Raw genomic sequence first — 20,424 nt, 5'->3', positions numbered from 1 at the left:
ATCAATTTGGATGTAAGGCTACTGTACACATGCAAATTCATTAGCAACATTACCATTATCATACAGAGATGGCTGGTTTATCCATAAGTCAGGAGGAAGGAAATCAACCTTAATGCATGGAGGAGCCCCTTGGCCTGTAGATCTAACATTCCCACCTGTGTGAAAGAGGGTTCACATGCTGCTCATCTCCACAGTGCTGCTCTGGCCACCCCTATGTCTATAACGGGGGCTCTGTACATAGATGGAACAAAATGAGGCAGGCCAGGTGGCGGGGGAGGGGAGTGGTGGGTGTGGACTAACATCTCCCCAGCAACCAGAGGTAAATCTGCCCGAATGTTCGTGCATCTTATGACTGTGTTAACTTTTGTGTGGTGTCCATTTCACACTGGGAACTTCCCTCAGAGGAACGGGGTGGTTCCTGGTGCATCAAATGTCAGATGGAGGAGCCAGAGGCGACACAAATGTACAGTGAGCATGGTCTTTTGGAAAAATCCTTGAACAAGTTAGGGGTGGTACATGAGAACACACTCTGTGCTAGAAACCCTTATGGTTATGCTGTTGTATTACATGAGAACACACTTCATTTTAGAAAGCCTGAGGAGACTGATATTTCACCTAGCACCTGTAAACAAACTTAAAACTTTGCACAGCAGAAAAGCCATTGCAAACCTGATTTGCTGTATGAACAGGGAAACTGAGGCATGCCCCGCATTGCTTTCAGAGCTAAATGCCAGATACCTACATGGTGAAGAACATTAATAGCTACATTGAGTTGATTTTAAATGGGTCACAAACATTTGCCAGATTTAGATGGATAAATTAGCTATTTTCATTAGCTCCTGGTGAGTTCACATGAAACATGCACGGATTATACTGCAACTCCTGCAAGAGCATGTCCAATCCACTAAAGATCTGACCAAATATTACTGGGGGTTTGTAAAGGGATTCTGTAACATTGTTACTTCCATAATGGACCTTACAAAGAGAAAGCCTCTTTAGTCAGAGATGATTTTGATGAACCATTTCTGTTATACACTGATACCTTTAATATTGGGTTAGAAGCTGTAATAATACAAGACTAAGAATGGGAAGTTTCTAGCATGCACTCTAGACGGCCCTTCCTGCATCAGTTTTGCACTGGGGTGTGATGCTGTATGATTGAATATGACCATTTATATCACTGATGTTACCACCGTTATAGAATTGCAACAAATCTTGTACCAAGTATGTCATGTAAGGTGTCAATGGAAAAGGTAGGATTTGCTAAGAAAGATTATCCTGGTTATATGCACGTATATAGCAGGTTTCAGGTCTGTATGGACCTTGTTCATCACACAAAATAAAATCAAGGTGTGACAAGTCACTGGGCTGATCATGCCACTGGCAGAAAGCAGCTGGCTTTGTGTGTGTTCCCTCGCTGCGCCCGGTTCCCTCCTGTCATTTTTCAACGTGTTTGCTTTGTTACAGTGTATCCTGTGCTGCTGGCGCGAGTTGAAGCAATTGATTGACTTTGGCTGGTGCCAATGGATTGTTTACAAAAAAGCAATGGAAAAATAAATTGCTTCAGAACACTGGGATTAGCAAGTGCAGCAAACACATGTAGAACAGCAGTGTCAGCTGTGACCTGCCAGCAGCTACGTCGGCCGATCCTCCTGTGATCATTTGCTCTTCGTTTTCTTGTGTTTTAAAAATATCATTAATTCAAGGACAGGCTCTGATACATCCCAGCTCTTTAAGGGTCGGCCTACGCTATTTCCACAGGAAATGCTATGCCAGTAGCAGCACGATTCCCCCCTCCCCCCCAATACAGCTAACATTTTGTCTTTATTGTCATGGGCTGCAATTGTGGGTTTTTTTTTCTGATTCGTGTCTATGGTGCTCATCACAGCACTAACTGAGCACCTCAAAAATATTCATCGACCCTGTCTTCTGATCCCACCACTTCTCTTTGTTCAAGTTGCCTCCTCCGATAGGGCCCAGTTGGTGTTCCCGTTATAGGGAGAGTGGTCTGAGAACTGGTCCACTTGTCTCTTGAGACTGTGAGGTGAACTGTCTTTTCTCACATACCTCCAAAAAAAGGTGAGCATCCGCATTTTTGTCATTAAACAACTGGATCATGGGGCAGATATGATGGGATTTGGGCCAGTCAGGACAAACAATCAGCACCATTGCTCCACAGCAAACACAACCAGAAATAGGACCAAATGATCACAGAAAATTTAGACACAACACTGTATGGGGGACTGCACACCCAGAACAGCAAGAAGAGTAGAGTTGTGTCTGGCATGGTCTATTTATATAAAAATCTATATTAACTCCTGCATATAGGTTCCATGTTTACTGGTCCTCGCCTCCTATTAAAAGTGTTCTCTTTCTTCCCAGCCTTTCCCTCCCCATCATCTCCACTTTGCTCTGGTTCCTCTTACCCTCACCAATTCCCATGCCACAGCCCCTCTCCCTTGCAGCCATAGTTCTCCATTCTCACTCTGATAGTCAAGCAGTTGAAAACAGCCACCAAATTGCTACCCCCCTTTTTACTCACTCTTGTATGTCAAAGCCTGCAACGTTAGCAAGGTGGATGGAGGGGGGCAGGATGCAGCGGCCTAAAGATTTTAGTGACTGCACGACAAGGGGAATATCCCATCATTTATATAATTTTGATTATGCTAAGTAAATGTTACCTAGCCAGGGGCAAAGCATCGCTGAATGAGCTGACAGAGAGAATTAAGGAGGAGCAATCTAGTTCAGGGAAAATAAGAACCAGCCCCTCCAATAATTGCTAGTCATTTTTTTGAATTGAAATCAAAACCAACTGTTCTGTGGGTTCCAAACCTTTGGAAAATGTTCTTTTTCCCATTAAACTTGATGTTTGTGCATGCTTGTCCCTTCTAGTGCTCTTCAGGACTGGAGCTGGAAGGGCCAAAATACTATGAGAATGGCTGTTTTTATGGCATTTCTGCCCTGGATTGGAAGTACCAGTAATTTAGCAACAGATTTTCACAGATCTTCATAGTTTAGTAAATGTAAGAGATCACACAAAACATCTCACCCTTCAAATGCTTACATGGACTGGCCCAATCTTCAAACTTTGTTACTTTCTAATACAAATTCTACCTAGGGAGAGGGAGAGCAGACAGAATTAGCTGATAGGATTCAGGCAGCCATTGCCTGTGCACACTCACCCTGGGATACATTTCCAAAGAATTGATAAGGGATTTTAGCTGCTCAACGGCTATTAAATTCAGTGGATGCTGTGTGACTAAACCCTTGTGCACTGCTGCATGTCCCAAGTTGTTTGCCTCACCAGAATAAACAAAACACATGTTCCAATATGTTGCTCTTTAACATGTATTAAGAAAACAATGTTTTATTAAAAGCCACACCCTGATCTTTGTTAAAGGTTGGATACGGATCTGATCTTTGGAACATGAGCCCAGTTTTAGTTCTTAGTGTATCATTAAGCAATGTATGCAAATATAAATATTGAACAAAGAATCCCTTTATTTTACATTAAAGTTTTGGACTGATTTTGGAGTGCACACTGCTTGCTAGACATTAATGGGACGCCACTTGCTGGAACACTCTTTGCCACAGATCACTTAAAAAAATATCTCAGAGATTTATTTATTTATGTACCTTGAAGTTACAAACGACAGTCTATTGCTGCTCTCCTGTTCAGTGTGATCAAAGCATCAGTGACTCTGAACATTTCTGAGCTTTGCCATGCTGGTTTTCCAACTGCTTAATCTCAACTAATTGCAGAGGGAAAAGGAAGCTGAGGATGTCACTTCAACCAGAACAAAATGTCAATTCAAACCAGAATTAGAGAGTACAAATTTTAAAATAATTTGGGGTGGATTTATGAGGTACGCTAGACGTAAAATTAGACATAAAAACAGCTCCTGAGAATGTTGGAAATAAAAAGGTGCAGGGGTATTACTTACAGTCCTATAAATTGAAACAGACAACCCACATTTAAAATAGTGCCCTAACATCCATTTAATTTGGGGTGCACGCCTTGCTCTGGTGTTGTTTTCCATGGGCATGTGAAAAAATGAGTTGTATACAAAACAAAAAATCCATGTTTATGTATAGATGATGCGTTCAAAGGAAATGGATGGTGATGAAACAGAATCACACAAGTAAGGCTCTGTCTGAAATTCACATGTGGCTGCCTCTGAGGTTCATTTTCTATTTCCGTGCTTCACTGGAGGCTGTTCTTTCCTCCAGAAGGGTGGGTGGGGGGGAAGCCTATCTTGCATTTTTGGAGGCTGGACTCTCAATTCATCAATGTGGTTTATAAAGCTTCATAAAGGCTGTTAGGAGCAAAGCGATGGAAAAAGCAGTACTAGCATATGAATGACTTTGTAGTTCAATAGTAATTAGAAATGCATACAAGTTCTGCCACCCCTTCTCATCTTGAGTAGCATTTTTCTATGCAACCAGAGTTCAGGATTTCAATGTAAAGATGGCAGAATATGACTTTTCGCGCGTGGCAGTAACGTCATCTCTAACTAACACTAATTCATGTTTGAAAAGTACTTTGAGCTCTTCAGGTTAAAGATAATGCTGAATATAGGTATTATTATATAAATGTACAATAGTATTATGTGCACTTGTATTGGGGATGGAGTCATAACACATACTGATTGCTATGGATGAGTACCTCTGGCTCTTCGCTGGCTAGAATGTCAGACGTGGTCAGGTGTTCTTGGTCTTGCCTTGCTTTAGAGACAGGCACATAAGGAGGAAAAAGGCCTACAGTTTCAAAACCAAAGAGTGATTTTGGGTGTCCCAATTTTTGGCTGCCCACTTGAGAGAATATTAAGGGGCCTGATTTGTAGATGGTGGGTGCTCAGCATTTTCTGAAAATCAGGCCCCTTTCTGATGTCTCAAGTTGGGCACCCAGAAATTGTGGCACCCAATATCATTAGTCAAGTTTGAAATGTAGGCCGAGAGCTTTATCACAACATTATTACAGCTCATGGAGATTCTTGGGGATCATCCCCAAAATCAGTCCAATATTTACTAGGAAAAAGAGGCCCATGACTTTATCAGCTAAAGATAAAACCCTTTACTGTCTTCTCACCTCTCTGTCTTTCCTGGCTGAAATCCTATTTTTGGATGATAATCCCTTGACTTTATTCAGGGTGTTACCTGAGGTATTTTATCTTTCTCTTGCTCTGCACTAATTTTAAAGAGAGCATTCTTGAATCCTTCTACTTGATCCATAATTTCGAATCTATCAGTAGTTTCAGGCAGGGGCATTGGAACAAGGGGGGGAGCAGGGGGTCATGGCTCCATCACTGTAAGGGTGAGCGACGGTGAGGAGGGGGCAGAGAGGAGCAGCGAGGGTCTTGGGGGGAAGAGGCAGTGTAGGAGCAGGGCCTCGGGGAAGAGGTGGTGCAGGGGTGGGGGGCGGGGGAGACCTCAGGGTGGCAAGGCATGGGGGGCAGGGCCACAGTTTAGGCACCTGTGGCCCCCCACTTTTAGGGAGCTTCCACTGCTCCTGGTTTCAGGTGTGAAATCCTGGTTCCATTGAAGTTCCTGGGAGTTTGCTTATCTGTGAATCCTGGACAAATGGAATTCAATCTACCACATATATAGAAAAACACTGATGGGAATGTTCACGGGAGAGGATCAGCATGAATAAACATCCAAAAGTATAGAACAGGAAACTACTGCTTTATTTCTCCTCATCTGTTTTAAATTAGTTGCTATTGAACTGTGGTTTTTATCTTGTCTTGACACGTATGGTCTGTCAGCAATATTTAGGACTAATAGCCAGGAATGGGAAAGTATTACCAGGGACTGTGATCTGTTGAAAGGGCTGAATTTAGTTACATCAAACAATGCCTTCACACGTAAGTATTAGAAGGGTGGGACCTCAGTTCTGTTCCAATGTCTTTTCTTTTCCATACATTAGTAAAAGCTAGAAACGTATGTGAAATGCTCATTCTAGCTGGAGTTATGTTAGAGTGAAGCTAACTGCTAAAGAAAGAACACTTTATACTAACTATTGGGGCCTTTTGTGTCTTTGGAACAACTTCTAAACAAGCTGCTGTCTCACATGGGGCTTTATCCTTATGAGACCAAACATGATATTGTGGGAAATATTTATCCTATGAAATGTGTGTCATGTCACATACTCTCCCTCAGGGGCCTGTTAGCTGGTAAATACATACAACTACTTAATGGTCCCTTAAAACAAATTATTGCCATCAAAGCCACAAACAGCTGGCTATTGTGCTTGTAAATTATTTCTGAGGGCCCAGAGGAATGAAAATTGTTGTGGTCAGGGTGGGGTTCGTCTCACCTATAATTATTATTTTCCGTGCTGAGAACCCAGCCCGGCTCTGGATGAGAATTGTATTAGCACATCTAAGCAGAAATCACAAGATTTGTCAGAGGAATTAAGATTCCGTGCATGTGGCTTGGAGATACCAATCAAGGAAAGTGCAACTTGAATGCTTCAAGATTATTATTTTTAATTACTAATTGCTCTTCTCATCTAAAATTAAACGTGCCGCACCATCGCTTCGAAAGCGCAGCAGCCCCCGCGGGGCAAAGTGTGGAGATCCGTCAAAAGGCCTTCTGGGAGCTGCAAAATTCTAGCTGCCATTTAGGATTTGTGCCTCAGAAGGAGCGAACTTTTTGTGAGATTAGTTGCTAGTCACAAAGACTCATTAGATGGTTGCCACCGATGATCAACTAATCCTTCTGCAGCTTTGAACGTAATTGCTGGTACTCAGTTCTCAGATGGAGCACATCCAGAATGTGGGGATTTTGTGGTGCCAACAAGGCAGAAGTCAATGGGAGCTAGAGGCCCATAAGACTCCTAATCACAGTACCACAGGAGCAGGATGCTATCTAAAAGTTTTTTCCATCTAAGACTCATCTTTTTATAAACAAATGAAACTTTTCTGGTAAAACCGTTAACATCATGGAGTTTTTTGTGAAAATTTCCGAGCTATTTTTCATCAATATTTTTACTAACATCATGAGAGACATTTTTCATTTACCAAAACCCTAGTTTTTACCAAGAAAACATGATTTTTTCAATAACTGAAAATGTTCTCTAGCAAGTTTAGTAAACATGTTAATAAAAATATCCTGCAAAATTTCATGAGAAACAGAAAATGAATTTTTTTCACAAAATAATTTTCCTATTTTACAACCAACTCTAGTCTTATGTGTCTTGGCATTCCTGGAGTCTACAGGTTTCGTGGTCAAGGCTTTCTCTCATGATATGTTCCAGTTAAACTATAAGTTATGGGGCTTAATGAAGGAATCACTGGGTGAAGTTCTATGGCCTCTAGGCGTGAAGTTCAGTGTTATGCTGAAGATCAGACTAGCTCATCACAATGGTCCCCTTTGGCCTTAAAATCTATGAATTATTATTATTATTATTAATAATAATACATAGCTCTAGATTTTTTCATCTTCAAAGTTCTATTGTAAGCATTAATTGATCTTCACACAGTTGTGTGAGGTAGGTAACTTTCATCACCATTTTACAGATGTGGAAACTGAGGTAACCAGAGCCTAAGTGAGACCACAGAGGGAGTCAGTGTCAGAGCTGGGGTTAGACCCCATCAGTTTCTTACTCCCACTCAAAAGCATTAACAGTCAGATCAGGTCTGTCTTTTTTTTATAGGACTTAGGTCTCCCTTAGGTGCGCCTAAGCACTTTTGAAAATCCCACCAGACACCAATCTGCCTCTGGCCTCAGCTGCTGAGCTTTAGGCGTGACTCCTACTGTGACTGCCATGGACTCAAGCCTAGGACTGCCTTTGTTCATCTATGGAATGTGGCTATTTGTGTGATCACATCATTAAGACTACACTGGGTTTTAACCAGTATGCTAGAAATGTCTTGCTAAACTGGACGAAATGTGTTGTACTGGATGATTGACAACAGCCCTCTTACTGCTTACGCACTGTGGCAAATGACTGGCAAATCCTGAAAGAAGAAACTAACCCCCCTATACATTTTTTTAAAGATTAAAACAGAAAGGGATTGCTGAGTTCAGGATGTCCTGGATTGGACAGTAGCAGACACCCTGATGGCATGGTGCAGACTAGATGCATTAGAATCAAAGCAAAAAGAATAATGTTTGTCAAGGGACCTTTTGTCCATGAGGAGCTAGCTCCACAAAGGGGACCTCAATGCAGCATTGCAACAACTAATGTTTAGGCTCCCTGCCACCTAGCGGCATCCACAGCCCTGAGTTAGGCATCCAGGCTCCCTACACAATACATGGGGTGAGACAGGTACCTAGATCCCTTTGTGGATCTAGCAAAGGGCCTGCATTCCACTTTTGTGACTCTGGTAGTATTCCCAAATCCTGGGGGGATGGGACTGAGCATTCTTTGTCATGAGCTGTTTTGCATATTGTTGATCCACTCTGCAGGAAGCCCCAGATGAGTTCACAAATAACTGTTTCAGGGCCAGCCAAATACTTGGACAAATAGCTTGCCTGTGTGAAAATTCCTCCCACTATTCTGCAGACTTCTCAGCTGTGGCCTTTTTCTGATTAATGTAGCCATTATATTGCATCTGAACATTGCTTCTGAATGTAATGTTTTACAAACCAGCAATACCTAGAAACAAAACAGAATCAATAAACACAGTGCAATTCCCTTTGGTGATTCAAGCATTCTATTAAACTTAGGATCTGATTATAGCTGTGGAAATTAGCTTGCCTGGACCCAGACAAATAGATTTTGCTTTACATGAAAGCTTTCTAAGGCTCTGGCCAAATCATGTCTACACTACAGACTTAAGTCGACGTAAGTTATGTTGATGATCATAAGCCACTTTAATTACATCGGTTCTGCATGTCCACAGAATGCTAGTTTACTGTCTTTAACTAAAGTCTGGGGCTACCCAGGATAGTTGGTGGAATCCCCTCCTTTCCATATCCTCCTCCATACACACACAGACACTCTCTCTTTCTCTCCTAAAAGAAATCTTCCTTTATGATATTGTTTATAATATTGCTAAAAAATCCGCAAACCAAACAGTAGCCAAGAAAGTCACAAGCCAATAAAAATTAAAATACTAGCTACAGTGACTGGGCTAAGCAAAGATGAGGTAATAATAACAGTTGCCTAAACTGGCTATCTGATACTGAATGCTTTATATCCATTAGTGCCTTGTGTCAGGAACCACAAGTCTTAAACCCTGGTCCCACAGAACTCTTAGGGGCAAGTAAACTCTAACCTGTCACCCAGAGACCTGCTAACAGTTGCTAGGCAGATGCTGAACCCTGACAGAGGACACCAGTCCTGGACCCTGACTGGCAGAGTGCTGGTTTGACCCTGTACCTCAAAGTCACACCCTGGAACCTCTATATTCACCATGGTAATATGATTATGATATCTTCTGTACAAAGTATACCTTGTGAGGTATCATTTTAAAAGTCTTGATTGGTTGAACGTTAATTTCCTGTTGGATTGTATGTACTATCATTGTATGTGAAGTTATGAGGCATTGCCATATGTGTTACTGAAATATGTTGGGAACACCCACAGTGAGCCTTTCAGTTACAACAAAGGAGTATCCATCAATAACCAGACAGTGTTAATGGCTCATCAACACCCATCAAGAAAAGAATCCATTATCCCAGAGACTCTTTAGAGAAGATAGAGAGGCAATGGAGAACTGCCTGATCCCTACTTAACAGCAAAGATCTTTCCAGCAAGCTGGAAGAAAGTATAAAAGAGGGGAAGTGACTTGGCCTCTCCCCCCTACTCCCCCATCTCAGAGGCACCAACTTTCCAAAATCCTGGGGCATGGTCAACCTCCGGCTCTTCCCCAGGCCCCGCCCCCACTCCACCCAAGGCCCCAGCCCACCCTGCCGCTTCCCGCCCCTGCTCCACCCCCACCCTTCCTCTTCGTCCCCAGTTCTACCCCCTTCCCTGAGCAAGCCGCGTCCTTGCTCCTCCCCCCTTCCTCCCAGCCTCCTGCATGCCATCAAACAGCTGAGTGAGGTGGGTGGGGGGTGCAAGGAGGGAGGGGGAGGCGCTGATCTGCAGGGCCTGGCAGCGGGCAGGAGGTGCTGGGGGGATGGGGAGAGAGGAGGACTGCCGGTGGGTGCTCAGCACCCACCATTTTTCCCCATGGGTGCTCCAGCCCCAGAGCACTCATGGAGTCAGAGCCTATGCCCCATCTCAACACCTGGAAGAATGTCTGAACTGGGGAAAGACTTTGAACTGGAGAAGGATGGTCCCAGGCAGGAAGGTAGTCCTAGCTGGTGTATTGAGGAACTGTAACCTGTTTGTACCACCTGTCAGGGTAAGACATTGTTTTATTCAACTCTTGCTTATATGACAAGTTTAAGATTTAGAATCTGTGTTTACTTTTCATTTTCTTAATGTAACTATTTCTGACCTTTACACCTACCACTTATAATCACTTAAAATCTATCTTTCTGTAGCTGATAAATGTGTTTTATATTTTGCCTAAAACGGTGCTGGGACATATCAGTTCATGTTAAAAAGGGTTGTTGCACATCCACTGCCCTTTTGGCAGAGTGGCGAACTAGGTAATGAGCTTATACCAGCCACGTTTCTGATCAGTGCAAGATGGTACAGTTCTGGGGTGCAAGGCTGGGGAGCTGGGATGAACTGGCTGGAGCCTTACTATTATTGGTTCATGAGTGATTGAGAAATCATTGATATAACTCAGTTGGGTGTGTCCCTGCCTGTGGATGGCTGTGTAAGTACAGTGTCTGCCAGAGGTTTGTAGCTTGACATCAGCATCACAGTGTGAGAGCTATCCCAGATTGGTAGGTTCGGAGGGCTCAGGGGTCCCACAGTCCAGGTTGCACCCGGGGGACGCTGTCACAGCTGGGGGTCCTTCTATATATACCCAGCGCAGGAACAGGAAGTTCCCTGTGCAACTGAGATCCATCCTGCTCCTGCAGACTTGGGCTCTGACCATTAGGTCTGTCTGCCCATGACTCCTTGCTAGCTCACAATATGCAATGACAGCAGTCTTCCTCTTTCAGAGCTACCTTGGTTATGATAATGCCAATAATAAAGCCGACAGGTATTTTACAGTATTGCTTCCCTGTTCTTACTTTCCCGCAGGTAGGCCCAAGGAGTACAGAGCTGTTATGCTACATTAGGACTGAGGGCAGGCCTGTACAAAGCTGTTAACCGGCTGCCACGCTCTGCAGTGCTGCCATGTCAGCTGTTCTGAGCCAGAAACTAAAGTCATTTTCTGCTCCCAGCTGAGAACAAAAGGCACAAATGACGGGGAGAGCTAACTACAGGGAATACTGTGCTGGCTACATCTTCACTGCAGAGTTAACTCAAGTTACCTACACTTGAAGTGAAGCGGGAGGTGGGGGGGTGGGAGGGGGCCTCCAAAGCAGCAGCACCAATTAACTGAACAGCCCAGCAATCACAGCAAAGCACTGAGAAGTGAAAAGTACCCGTCATTATTGAGCAGGTGTACAGCTAAGACTAAATAGTTCCCCACCTAAAATGACTGTGTCCCACCTATACATTGATTGCCCTGAGGGTAGTATATTCCAATCCATAAAGAACCTCATTTTTTTTTTTTTACCACTGAACAGTACCTAATCAGTAATCAGAGAGGTGAGCTGTTACTTAGATGTTCTGTCTTGAAATGGGAACCTTTTCCTCCCCTCCTCTCCAAGAAACAAACATTTCCTAGCAGAAAATAGCACTACAAAAGTAAAAGGTGCCTATTCCGGAACAGACCATTCAAACAGCAGCTGGGATCAGTAGAGGAGAAGCTGACAATTTTTCTCATGCATTTCTGAAAACACTGACCAAACTCCAAAAAGTTTGGACACAGGTTGTGGCTCACGAAGCATCGCGAGCTGATGATATTTGCATCCTGATGTCAGCTTAGAACAGGCTGTGTTTGGGGAACTTTTCCATGGAGAAGTGATGGGCCATGGATATCACTGCCTTTTGAGTCCAGTTCTCTGGAAGACGGATTGGCTTATATGGCCTCCTGGTAAGGCTGGTCCTTTTCTGCTGCTTTTGTGCTGAGGTTGGGTTCCTGACCTGGGGATCATACTGTGATGCAATGTCTGTCCCCCAGGTGACCAAACCTGAACCCACAAAAGTTTGGGTTAGTTCTACTAACTCTAACAGGGCTGGTTTGGCCAGGCTGCTTCCTCTAGAACAGCTCAGTTAACGGGAGGAAACAGAGCTTTGAGCTTGCATTTTCATTGCAGATGGGGTAAAAAGATCAGCAGCTGAAGCCTTGAGTTGTTAAAATCACAACTCCATCTGTGGAGTATATGAATTCAAGGTTTCATGTGGTTGTGTCTTTCCATGTGCTCTTCTCTTCCCCTTCCCCATTCCCACTGAAAAATTCACATCACACCTCTAAATTACCCACAAATTCAATGACCCAGCTCATATGGTTGCATGTGGATCCAGTTCAGATTGGAGCTCTATTGAATCTGTGTGCATCAGAGTTCCAGCACAGCTGTAGGTTAATAGACAAGCAGGAGGAAGACCCCATGGAGCAGATGCAATGGTGTGTTTCAGACCTAAAGGGAGTGGGGATAAAACAGGAGCTGGGCTATCAAGGAGTCAATGGCACAAGGCATGTTAGCAAGAGATAGAAAAGCATCCCAGGGGAGGAGAGTGGAGACAGCCCTAGGGCAGATTTTATCTATCTGTGTCAATCCATGTAGAGAGAGAGTGCACACTTTGGAAGAAAGATGTCCAGAGAAGCAAAAACTTGCTGGAGGAAGAGAGTTTGGGAAGTTAAGGATTCACTGATTCAGGTTTTTTTTTTTGAGTGATTCCTTTTACTTCAAAGGAGGCTCATGAAAATAATTAACAAATCAAAGAAGCCGCAAGACACATCAATGGCCCAATTCGATTATTCTGTAGTTTCCCAGGTGGTGAAAGGTGTAATGTATGCACCGTATTCTGTATAAACCAGTGGAGTATGTTGCAAACAATAGAGCTAGGATACTGCCCCTAAGCATAGTCACTAGGTCCAGGGACAATAGCAGTTGTGTGTACAATAGGCACAACTAAAACAAAGTGGGAGGGGGCACTGGAAAAGGAGAGGTGGTCACAGAGTCGTCTGATCCCCAGCAATGTGTATGCAGAAGGGTCAACATGAGAGCGTGTGAAACAGTAGTTGGAGGAGGGAGGAAAGACTGTCCACTGGTTATGGCACAAGCATAGGATTTGGAGACCTACGTTCAAGTGCCTGCTCTTGTAGGCCCCAAAAGGAAGCTGGTTAAACAGAAATTAAAAGGCACAGTCACAAAAGTGAAGCGCCTGCAAGCTGTATGGAAACTTTTAAAAAACACCATAATAGAGGCTCAAATTAAATGTATACCCCAAAATTAAAAAAACAAACAAACATAGTAAGAGAACCAAAAAAGTGCCACTGTGGCTGAACAACAAAGTAAACGAAGCAGTGAGAGGCAAAGAGGCATCCTTTAAAAAATTGGAAGTTAAATCCTACTGAGGACAATAGAAAGGAGCATAAACTCTGGCAAGCCAGGCGTAAAAGTATAATTAGGCAGGCCGAAAAAGAATTGAAAAGCAACTAGCCAAAGATTCAAAAACCAAGAGCAATTTTTTTTGAAGTACATCAGAAGCAGGAAGCCTGCCAAACAGTCAGTGGGGCCGCCTACCTCACAGGGGTGTCACAAGATAAGCACATTAAAGGCAGTGAGGCACTCGGATACAATGATAATGAGGGGTTACATAAATAAGCAGCTTTACAATCACACAGCAAGGGTACATTATATAGGAAGCCTTAGCTACTGCAAGCTGCACTGCACTGCTTTCCATCAACCCATATGTGTCCTTTAGACAGAGAGATGTTTTGTGCCTATTGGCACAAACTGTATTGGGTCAGTTCTCACTATAGACCTCGTTGTCTCTTCTTTATAGTGGAGTGAGATGAAGGTTGGAGCCTGGTATCCAAAATATGAAGTACTTGTTTCAAACTGTTTGTGTTTGGGTACTTAGCTAGACAGTATACCTGGTCAGCTACTGTCAGATTGCCCCACTGGTTTTTCACAATGTCAAAACCTTTCCTACTGCAAGTTCTGAGTCCATCATGGGGACGTGTAGCATTCGTATGTTGTGCAGCATTTGGATTTCATTGAATGGTCCACAATGCTATCCAGGACTTTTTCCTGGGTGGTTATCATTAATTGGTCAACACTGAATTTCATGTACCATTAACTTTGTTGAGGCTTTCTGGAGTCCCTCCCAGTCTTCTCTAGTCCTCAGTAACCTAAATAATTTTGTGTCACTTGCAAATTATGTCAAAGACATAACACAAAAACAGACACTCCTCTTTTTTGGATCACTGACAAATATTGCAAACAACACCGGTTCCAATATGGAACCTAGGGGCACCAACTGCTGCTAACTATTTGTCACGTTGAAAATTGACTACTTATGCTTTGTTTTCTCTCTTAACCAATTTCTAATTCATGACAGTTCTTTACTTCTGATCACATGACTACTTAGTAATAACCTCTGGGGATGGACTGTGTCAAAGACTTTTGGAAAGTCCAAATAAATTAAGTCAACTAATTCTCCTTTGGGGCCAGTCCCCACCCTCCCCGCCACACACACTGAAGTCAATGGTCATCTCTCCTTTGACTACCACAGGCTTTAGATTAGGCTATTAATGACCATTTTGTGTGCACACCAAGATTTTTCTTGACAGAAGACATGTTGGTTTGTTCCTATCAAAACATTTTTTCATAGCAGATTTTTATAATATTTTTTAAATTGTTTCAGCAAATTTATCTGGCACTGAAGTATGTATGACTGGTCTTTAAATACCCGAATCACTCTAGTCCTTTTGTTTAAAGGTAGTGTGGTCCTGGCAGCTGGCTAGCTCAGGTCAAGATTTCAGAGAAGTATTAAGTGTACCACTTCACTGGTGGGTGAACTTCAAAGGAATGTTAAAAGGCACTAGGCACTTCACTTGTTAGAACAGATGTTAATTGCATTTGTCTTCATCTACCTACATCCTGTTTAACGTATATTAGTGTAACTCAATTAACCTGTTGTTGTTATATCCTTTTTCATGTCCTGTAACTCTGTAATTACTTTTACATTATGTATGCAACTCTACTTAATTAACATTAGGTCAAAAGGCCTGTATTTAAATGTTTAGATGTGAAGTTACTTGATGTATAAAATCTAATGAAGTATTGTTCCTGGCTATCACATTATGCTTACATTATCTCTAAATGGCCCATCAGCCGGAACTGAAGCTTTAAAACTTTGAATGAGAAGGTTGTTGATTTCTAAGCATTGCTCATTATATGAAGAAGAGTGGAAGATCCATAGACTTTGTCTACTTTTAGTCAACAAAGCAAGGTCCATGTGGTGATGAAACTGTTGCTAGACTGTTTTCAGCTATAAAAAGGCACACTGGGAGTGATTTCACATCTTTGAGCCATCTGAACACTGACAGGGGGGTTCCAGATGCAAGACTGAGGTCCCCAAAAGCCATTTTGGGAAACCCTGAGGAACTTATTGAAAACTAGCAGACATTACATCTCTGCATCATTTGGACTACAAACTCTAATTCACCTGTACTGTATTTTATCTGCTTGAACCTCTCAATGACTCTCATTTCCTTTTCTTACCTAATAAATCTTTAGTTTACTTAAGAAATTGACTGTCAGCATTGTCTTTGATGAGAGCTGAAGTACACCCTAACCTTGAGTACATGATTGGCCCTTTGGGGCTGGAAGAAAATAATGTGTGATGAGTATTGTTTTTAATAACCTTTCATCATTAAGTCCAGCTTGTCTCTTGGTAAATCATCTGGAGTGCCTAAGGGGACTGCCTCTGGCTCCATGGTGAGACAGTATTCCAGTAGCGCACATTTGTTACTGGCTTGGCGATCTCTAATTATAGAATATACCACCAGTTTGGGTTGTCTGCCCTGTTTTCTGACAGTCTGACCTGAGATTGGCCCCTCAGTTGTGAGCCACATACCAGGCACTGTGACAGATAGGTTAAACTTTTATTACGCTCCTACCTTCTTTTCCTATAGCCCTTAGTGTTGCTGCTTATAGCAGTTTTACCTGCTTTTTCATTTGTTCTCTCCAGAGCTGCTTATTCTCCACAAGTGTCAATCCTGGCAGATTGTGGGTATCTTGAGGGAAAGGAAAGTTACTTTATCTGTAACTGGTGACTAAATTACCTGCTTCTCTGAAGATATTATCCTGACAGGATTATCATTCACCCTCAGACTTTGGGGTTTATCTTTATGTACAGAGAATCAGCATTTACACCTTGTATCTTGTTTTTGTTGAGGCCCATTTTTGGGCCATGATTAAACTGGTTTATCATTTGGGAGCTTCACCTCCAGAACTGACAGGAATGTCTGGGAGCCAGCATTAACACATGGCAGGTGGTGGGACATGCTGGCTGAGGGGAGAATGGCCCTCACTTTATCCCACCACTGCTGCCCTCAAAGGATCAAAGTTCTGTAAGAAGTGAGAGAGTTCGGCTGGTCTCACACTAAGGAATCAGAAGGCAGAATCCTGATGGAGTTATATTTCAGAATTACAAGTAAGTGATTGTCCCTTGTTGGCAGAAGATACATCAACCATCAGAACAACTCAACCCTGATCTAGGAAAAACACTGATGCCATTCTACAGATTTACTCTCTTCTGCTCTGGTCACTCATTGGCTCATTTCAGTCATGCTCAAGAGGGATTTGCCTGATCTTTCCTCCTTCAGCTACAGACTGCATTACAGCCATTACAAACACCTGGGCTACGTCTACACTAGAGAGCTTACAGCCGCGCAGCTGTACCAATGCAGCTGCACCGCTGTAAGATCTCTTGTGTAGCTGCTCTATGCTGACGGGAGAGAGCTGTCCCATTGACATAATTAATCCACCCCCAATGGGCGGCAGTAGCTATGTTGGTGGTAGTAGTGCTGTGCACTCTACCACTTATGCTGGTGTAACTTATGTTGCGCAGGGGATGGAATATTCACATCCCTGAGCGACATGAGTTTTGCTGACATAAATGGTAGTGTAGACATAGCCCCAGTGTCAAACTTTTACATCTGTCATTGATTGTTACCCAGTGCCATCTATTTTAAGAATGTTGTTTTGAGTGCATGCAAACTTATCTCTTCTCTTACCATAACAAGGCACATAAGAAGGAGATTTGGGGGTGCTGTGGAAGTAACGGTGGATAATGCAGGAAATTTTTAGGAGATTTGAGGAATGGATTTCACTCACTCCACATATTGATAAAGGCTTACCATATTCCTACTCAAAACCAGAAACCACAAGGCGAGACGCTGTTTTTAAACATTAATGCATCTTTAGAGAGTAATCACTGGTGTTTGATGGCTTGTGCTAGCTCTTTGTTGAAATTAGCCTTGAAATTAGACTAGTTTTTTGTTTGACTTTTTGACATTTTCTTTCTCTTCTTTATATTTTCTATGACACCATTACAGAATATAGAAATAAATAATAATAAATTAATAATTAATACCTAGCCCTTGTATAGCGCTTTTCATCAGTAGTTCTGAAAGTGATGTACAAAGGAGGTCACTATCATTATCCCCATTTTACAGACAGGGAAGCTGAGATACAGGGAGTTGAAGTATCTTGTCTAAGGTCCCCCAGCAGGCCAGAGCAGAGCCAGGAATAGAACTCAGGTCTTCTGAGTCCCAGTCCAGGACATCTTTCCACCTTCTACAAACTGGGACCAATATTATTACCAATAGGAATGTTTTTTTTAATTTCAGCTTGGTAGGCTTGATGTTCCACATATCATTACAGGTGTGAAACTTTCCATTCCCAGGAAAATAATATTTAAAAATGAACAAATATGTTTGTAAAGTGGGGTTTGGGAGAAGTACCACTCTCCAGCTATATTACTCATTGGCTGTGTGAGTTGATCAAATCTCTCCACTATGTGCCTCAGTTTCTTTGCCTGCAACATGAAGATCAAGATACTTGCAACAAGGGTGTTGTGTGACCTAAGGCAGGTCACATCACCTTTCTGTGTCTCTGTTTCCCCTTCCATTCATTTCTGTCTTGTTTGTTCCGTAAGCTCTTTCAGGCAGGGACTGTTTGTCACTACGTATATGTGCAGCATTTAGCACAATGGGATCCTGGTCTCAGTTGGGGCCTCTAGAAACTACTGTGCTTTTGAGATCTGTGGATGAAAATCACCATATAAGAACTGGGTAATAATAATAATAATAAAATTAATAATAACAACAACAAGCTGTTTGCAAAGTGCTTTGGGATCATTGGATGACAGACTATTTTTGATAATCACAAGGAACTATTATGATTGTACAACCTAAACCCTGAGAAGGAAACGGCCAAATCCAGTCACAGTTGTGATGCTCTGCTCCACCAGAGGACCATGGCTTGGATGATCTCCCAGGTCTTTACATGAAAGGTGTTTATTTACTAGGGCCTGTGGGGTTTTCTTACAGCACAGCCACTGAGCTGCAGGCAGGCACGGAAGTCCCATGACACCTTGACCAGCTTTCATTTCCACCCACACAGTTTCCATCCCAACACATACATACAGAGATCCAGACAGACACACACCCCTATCATCTGTGCTTGCTAGTGAAATATGTTATCCACAAACAAAGGAACAAAGATCTGCCTTAAAAAAAAGGGGAGGGGTAGGGTTGGAGGAGTAATTGCTCTTACAGTCAGTTGTGATTTCGTAGGGGGAGTTGAGGCGTGCATCTCCGCAGGGTGAAGTGCTCACATACAGATGGAACAGAATGTTTTCTTTCAGCCTGTAGCCTCCCTCTTTTAATCGCACGAAGACTGATCGCTCCCAGTCCTCTCGCCGTTTGCTATGATCACAAAAGAAGTTCCGGGTCATTTGTTACATTCCAAATCAGAAACATTTCTGCTTTCTCAGTGGTGGTTTTGTTTCTCTTTGTATCCTTTGGGGGTTTTGTTTGTTTGTTTTATTAGCACCTTTCATCATATTTTGGCTAGTGTCAATGGTAGAAAAATAATAAGCTACTCTAAGTAAATGAGGTGCTCAAAAGGTCCAGGAACTGTCGATGTGTTTCTTGGCTTGCTTAGCTGGAATTTATTCGAATGATAGAGGGGATCTGGATGTACAGTACATAAATCTCATTGGTACTGATGGGACTTATGTGCACATATCAAAGGAGAACAGCTCCCTTAGGTTTAACAAATTATCCCTATTCATCACAGCCCCTAAGCATGTGCTCAGATCCCGTTGAAATTCAAGGTGACTTAAGCACATGCTTAAATGCTTTGCAGAATTGAGGTCATATCGCAGTGCCCTGAATTTATGAACAGAAATCCTGAAAAGAAAATAACAGATTTCAAAAAGAAAAGGAGTACTTGTGGCACCTTAGAGACTAACAAATTTATCTGAGCATAAGCTTTCGTGAGCTACAGCTCACTTCATCGGATGAAGCTTATGCTCAAATAAATTTGTTAGTCTCTAAAGTGCCACAAGTCCTCCTTTTCTTTTTGCGAATACAGACTAACACAGCAGCTATTCTGAAACCTAACAGATTTCAGACATCCAAAAATGGGCTTCTGTTTTCCTCCCTATTCATCCATAGCCAAGTGTAAATCCTAAAGGAATGCCGCTCTCTCCCCCTCCCCCCCCCCCCATAACTGACCTCTGATTCTTGACTGACAGTGGCTCTCTTGTCTGTTTTGAAATCTTTGGGAATCACAAGTTTCCTGGTGAAATGAAGATAGAACCTGGGCCCTGTGCACCAAAAACACAGACGTCTACTACTTTAGCTAAAATACTAATTCTTGTCTGAAGTGCTGTTGTAGCTGTGTTGGTCCCAGGATATGAGAGGGACAAAGTAGGTGAGGTGATATCTTTTATTGGACAAACTTCAGTTGGTAGAAGGTACAAGCTTTTTGAGCTACACAGAGCACTTCAGACACTGCTTCCTTTCCCAGACCTAAGAGCTCTGTGTAGCTTGAAAGCTTATACCTTCCAGCAACAGAAGGTGGTCCAATAAGAGATATCACCTCACCTACCTTGTCTCCCTTACAAAACTAATTCAGTTAGAAGTTAAGAGCTTACTACTGCTACTGCCTAAGTGGCTCTGCAGCTAGAAGGGGACACATTGCACTTAGCCAACCTGTCACCCTAGCAAAGGTTGCTAGAGAAGGCAAATTCCTTTCACTAATGTTGTTTAAAACAAGAGCAGGTTTCATGGCTGCTCTCTTGTGCAGCATCCCAGGTGATTTCCCTTTGGATTGTTTGAAGGCAGTGATGATTTTTTTGACAGACAGTAGGATCACACACCTTTTAGTGATGAGGATTATAATTTTTAAGGTGATAATGTGATTAGTGTAGCTGAGAAATGACAAGCCGCTCACACTGTGATCGCACCTCTGCCCTCAGATACACCCAGTGAAGTC

The 20,424-nt window shown here is 42.6% G+C and overlaps 1 protein-coding gene across 3 annotated transcripts in view; it reads right to left on the bottom strand.

The window, feature by feature from the left end:
* ADARB2 (adenosine deaminase RNA specific B2 (inactive)) overlaps positions 1–20,424 on the bottom strand; it is a 425,242-nt gene that overhangs the window by 33,644 nt on the left and 371,174 nt on the right. For all 3 annotated transcript variants that reach the window (XM_074946237.1, XM_074946239.1, XM_074946238.1), the window contains one exon: positions 18,697–18,848. In XM_074946237.1, the coding sequence (XP_074802338.1) occupies positions 18,697–18,848 (152 nt within the window). The remainder of the gene's footprint in view (positions 1–18,696; positions 18,849–20,424) is intronic.

Source organism: Natator depressus, chromosome 2 (genome assembly GCF_965152275.1).
Source record: "Natator depressus isolate rNatDep1 chromosome 2, rNatDep2.hap1, whole genome shotgun sequence".
Classification (NCBI taxonomy): Eukaryota; Metazoa; Chordata; order Testudines; family Cheloniidae; genus Natator; species Natator depressus.
The sequence above is the reverse complement of the archived record's forward strand: the minus strand, read 5'-3'. Positions and strand labels throughout refer to the sequence as shown.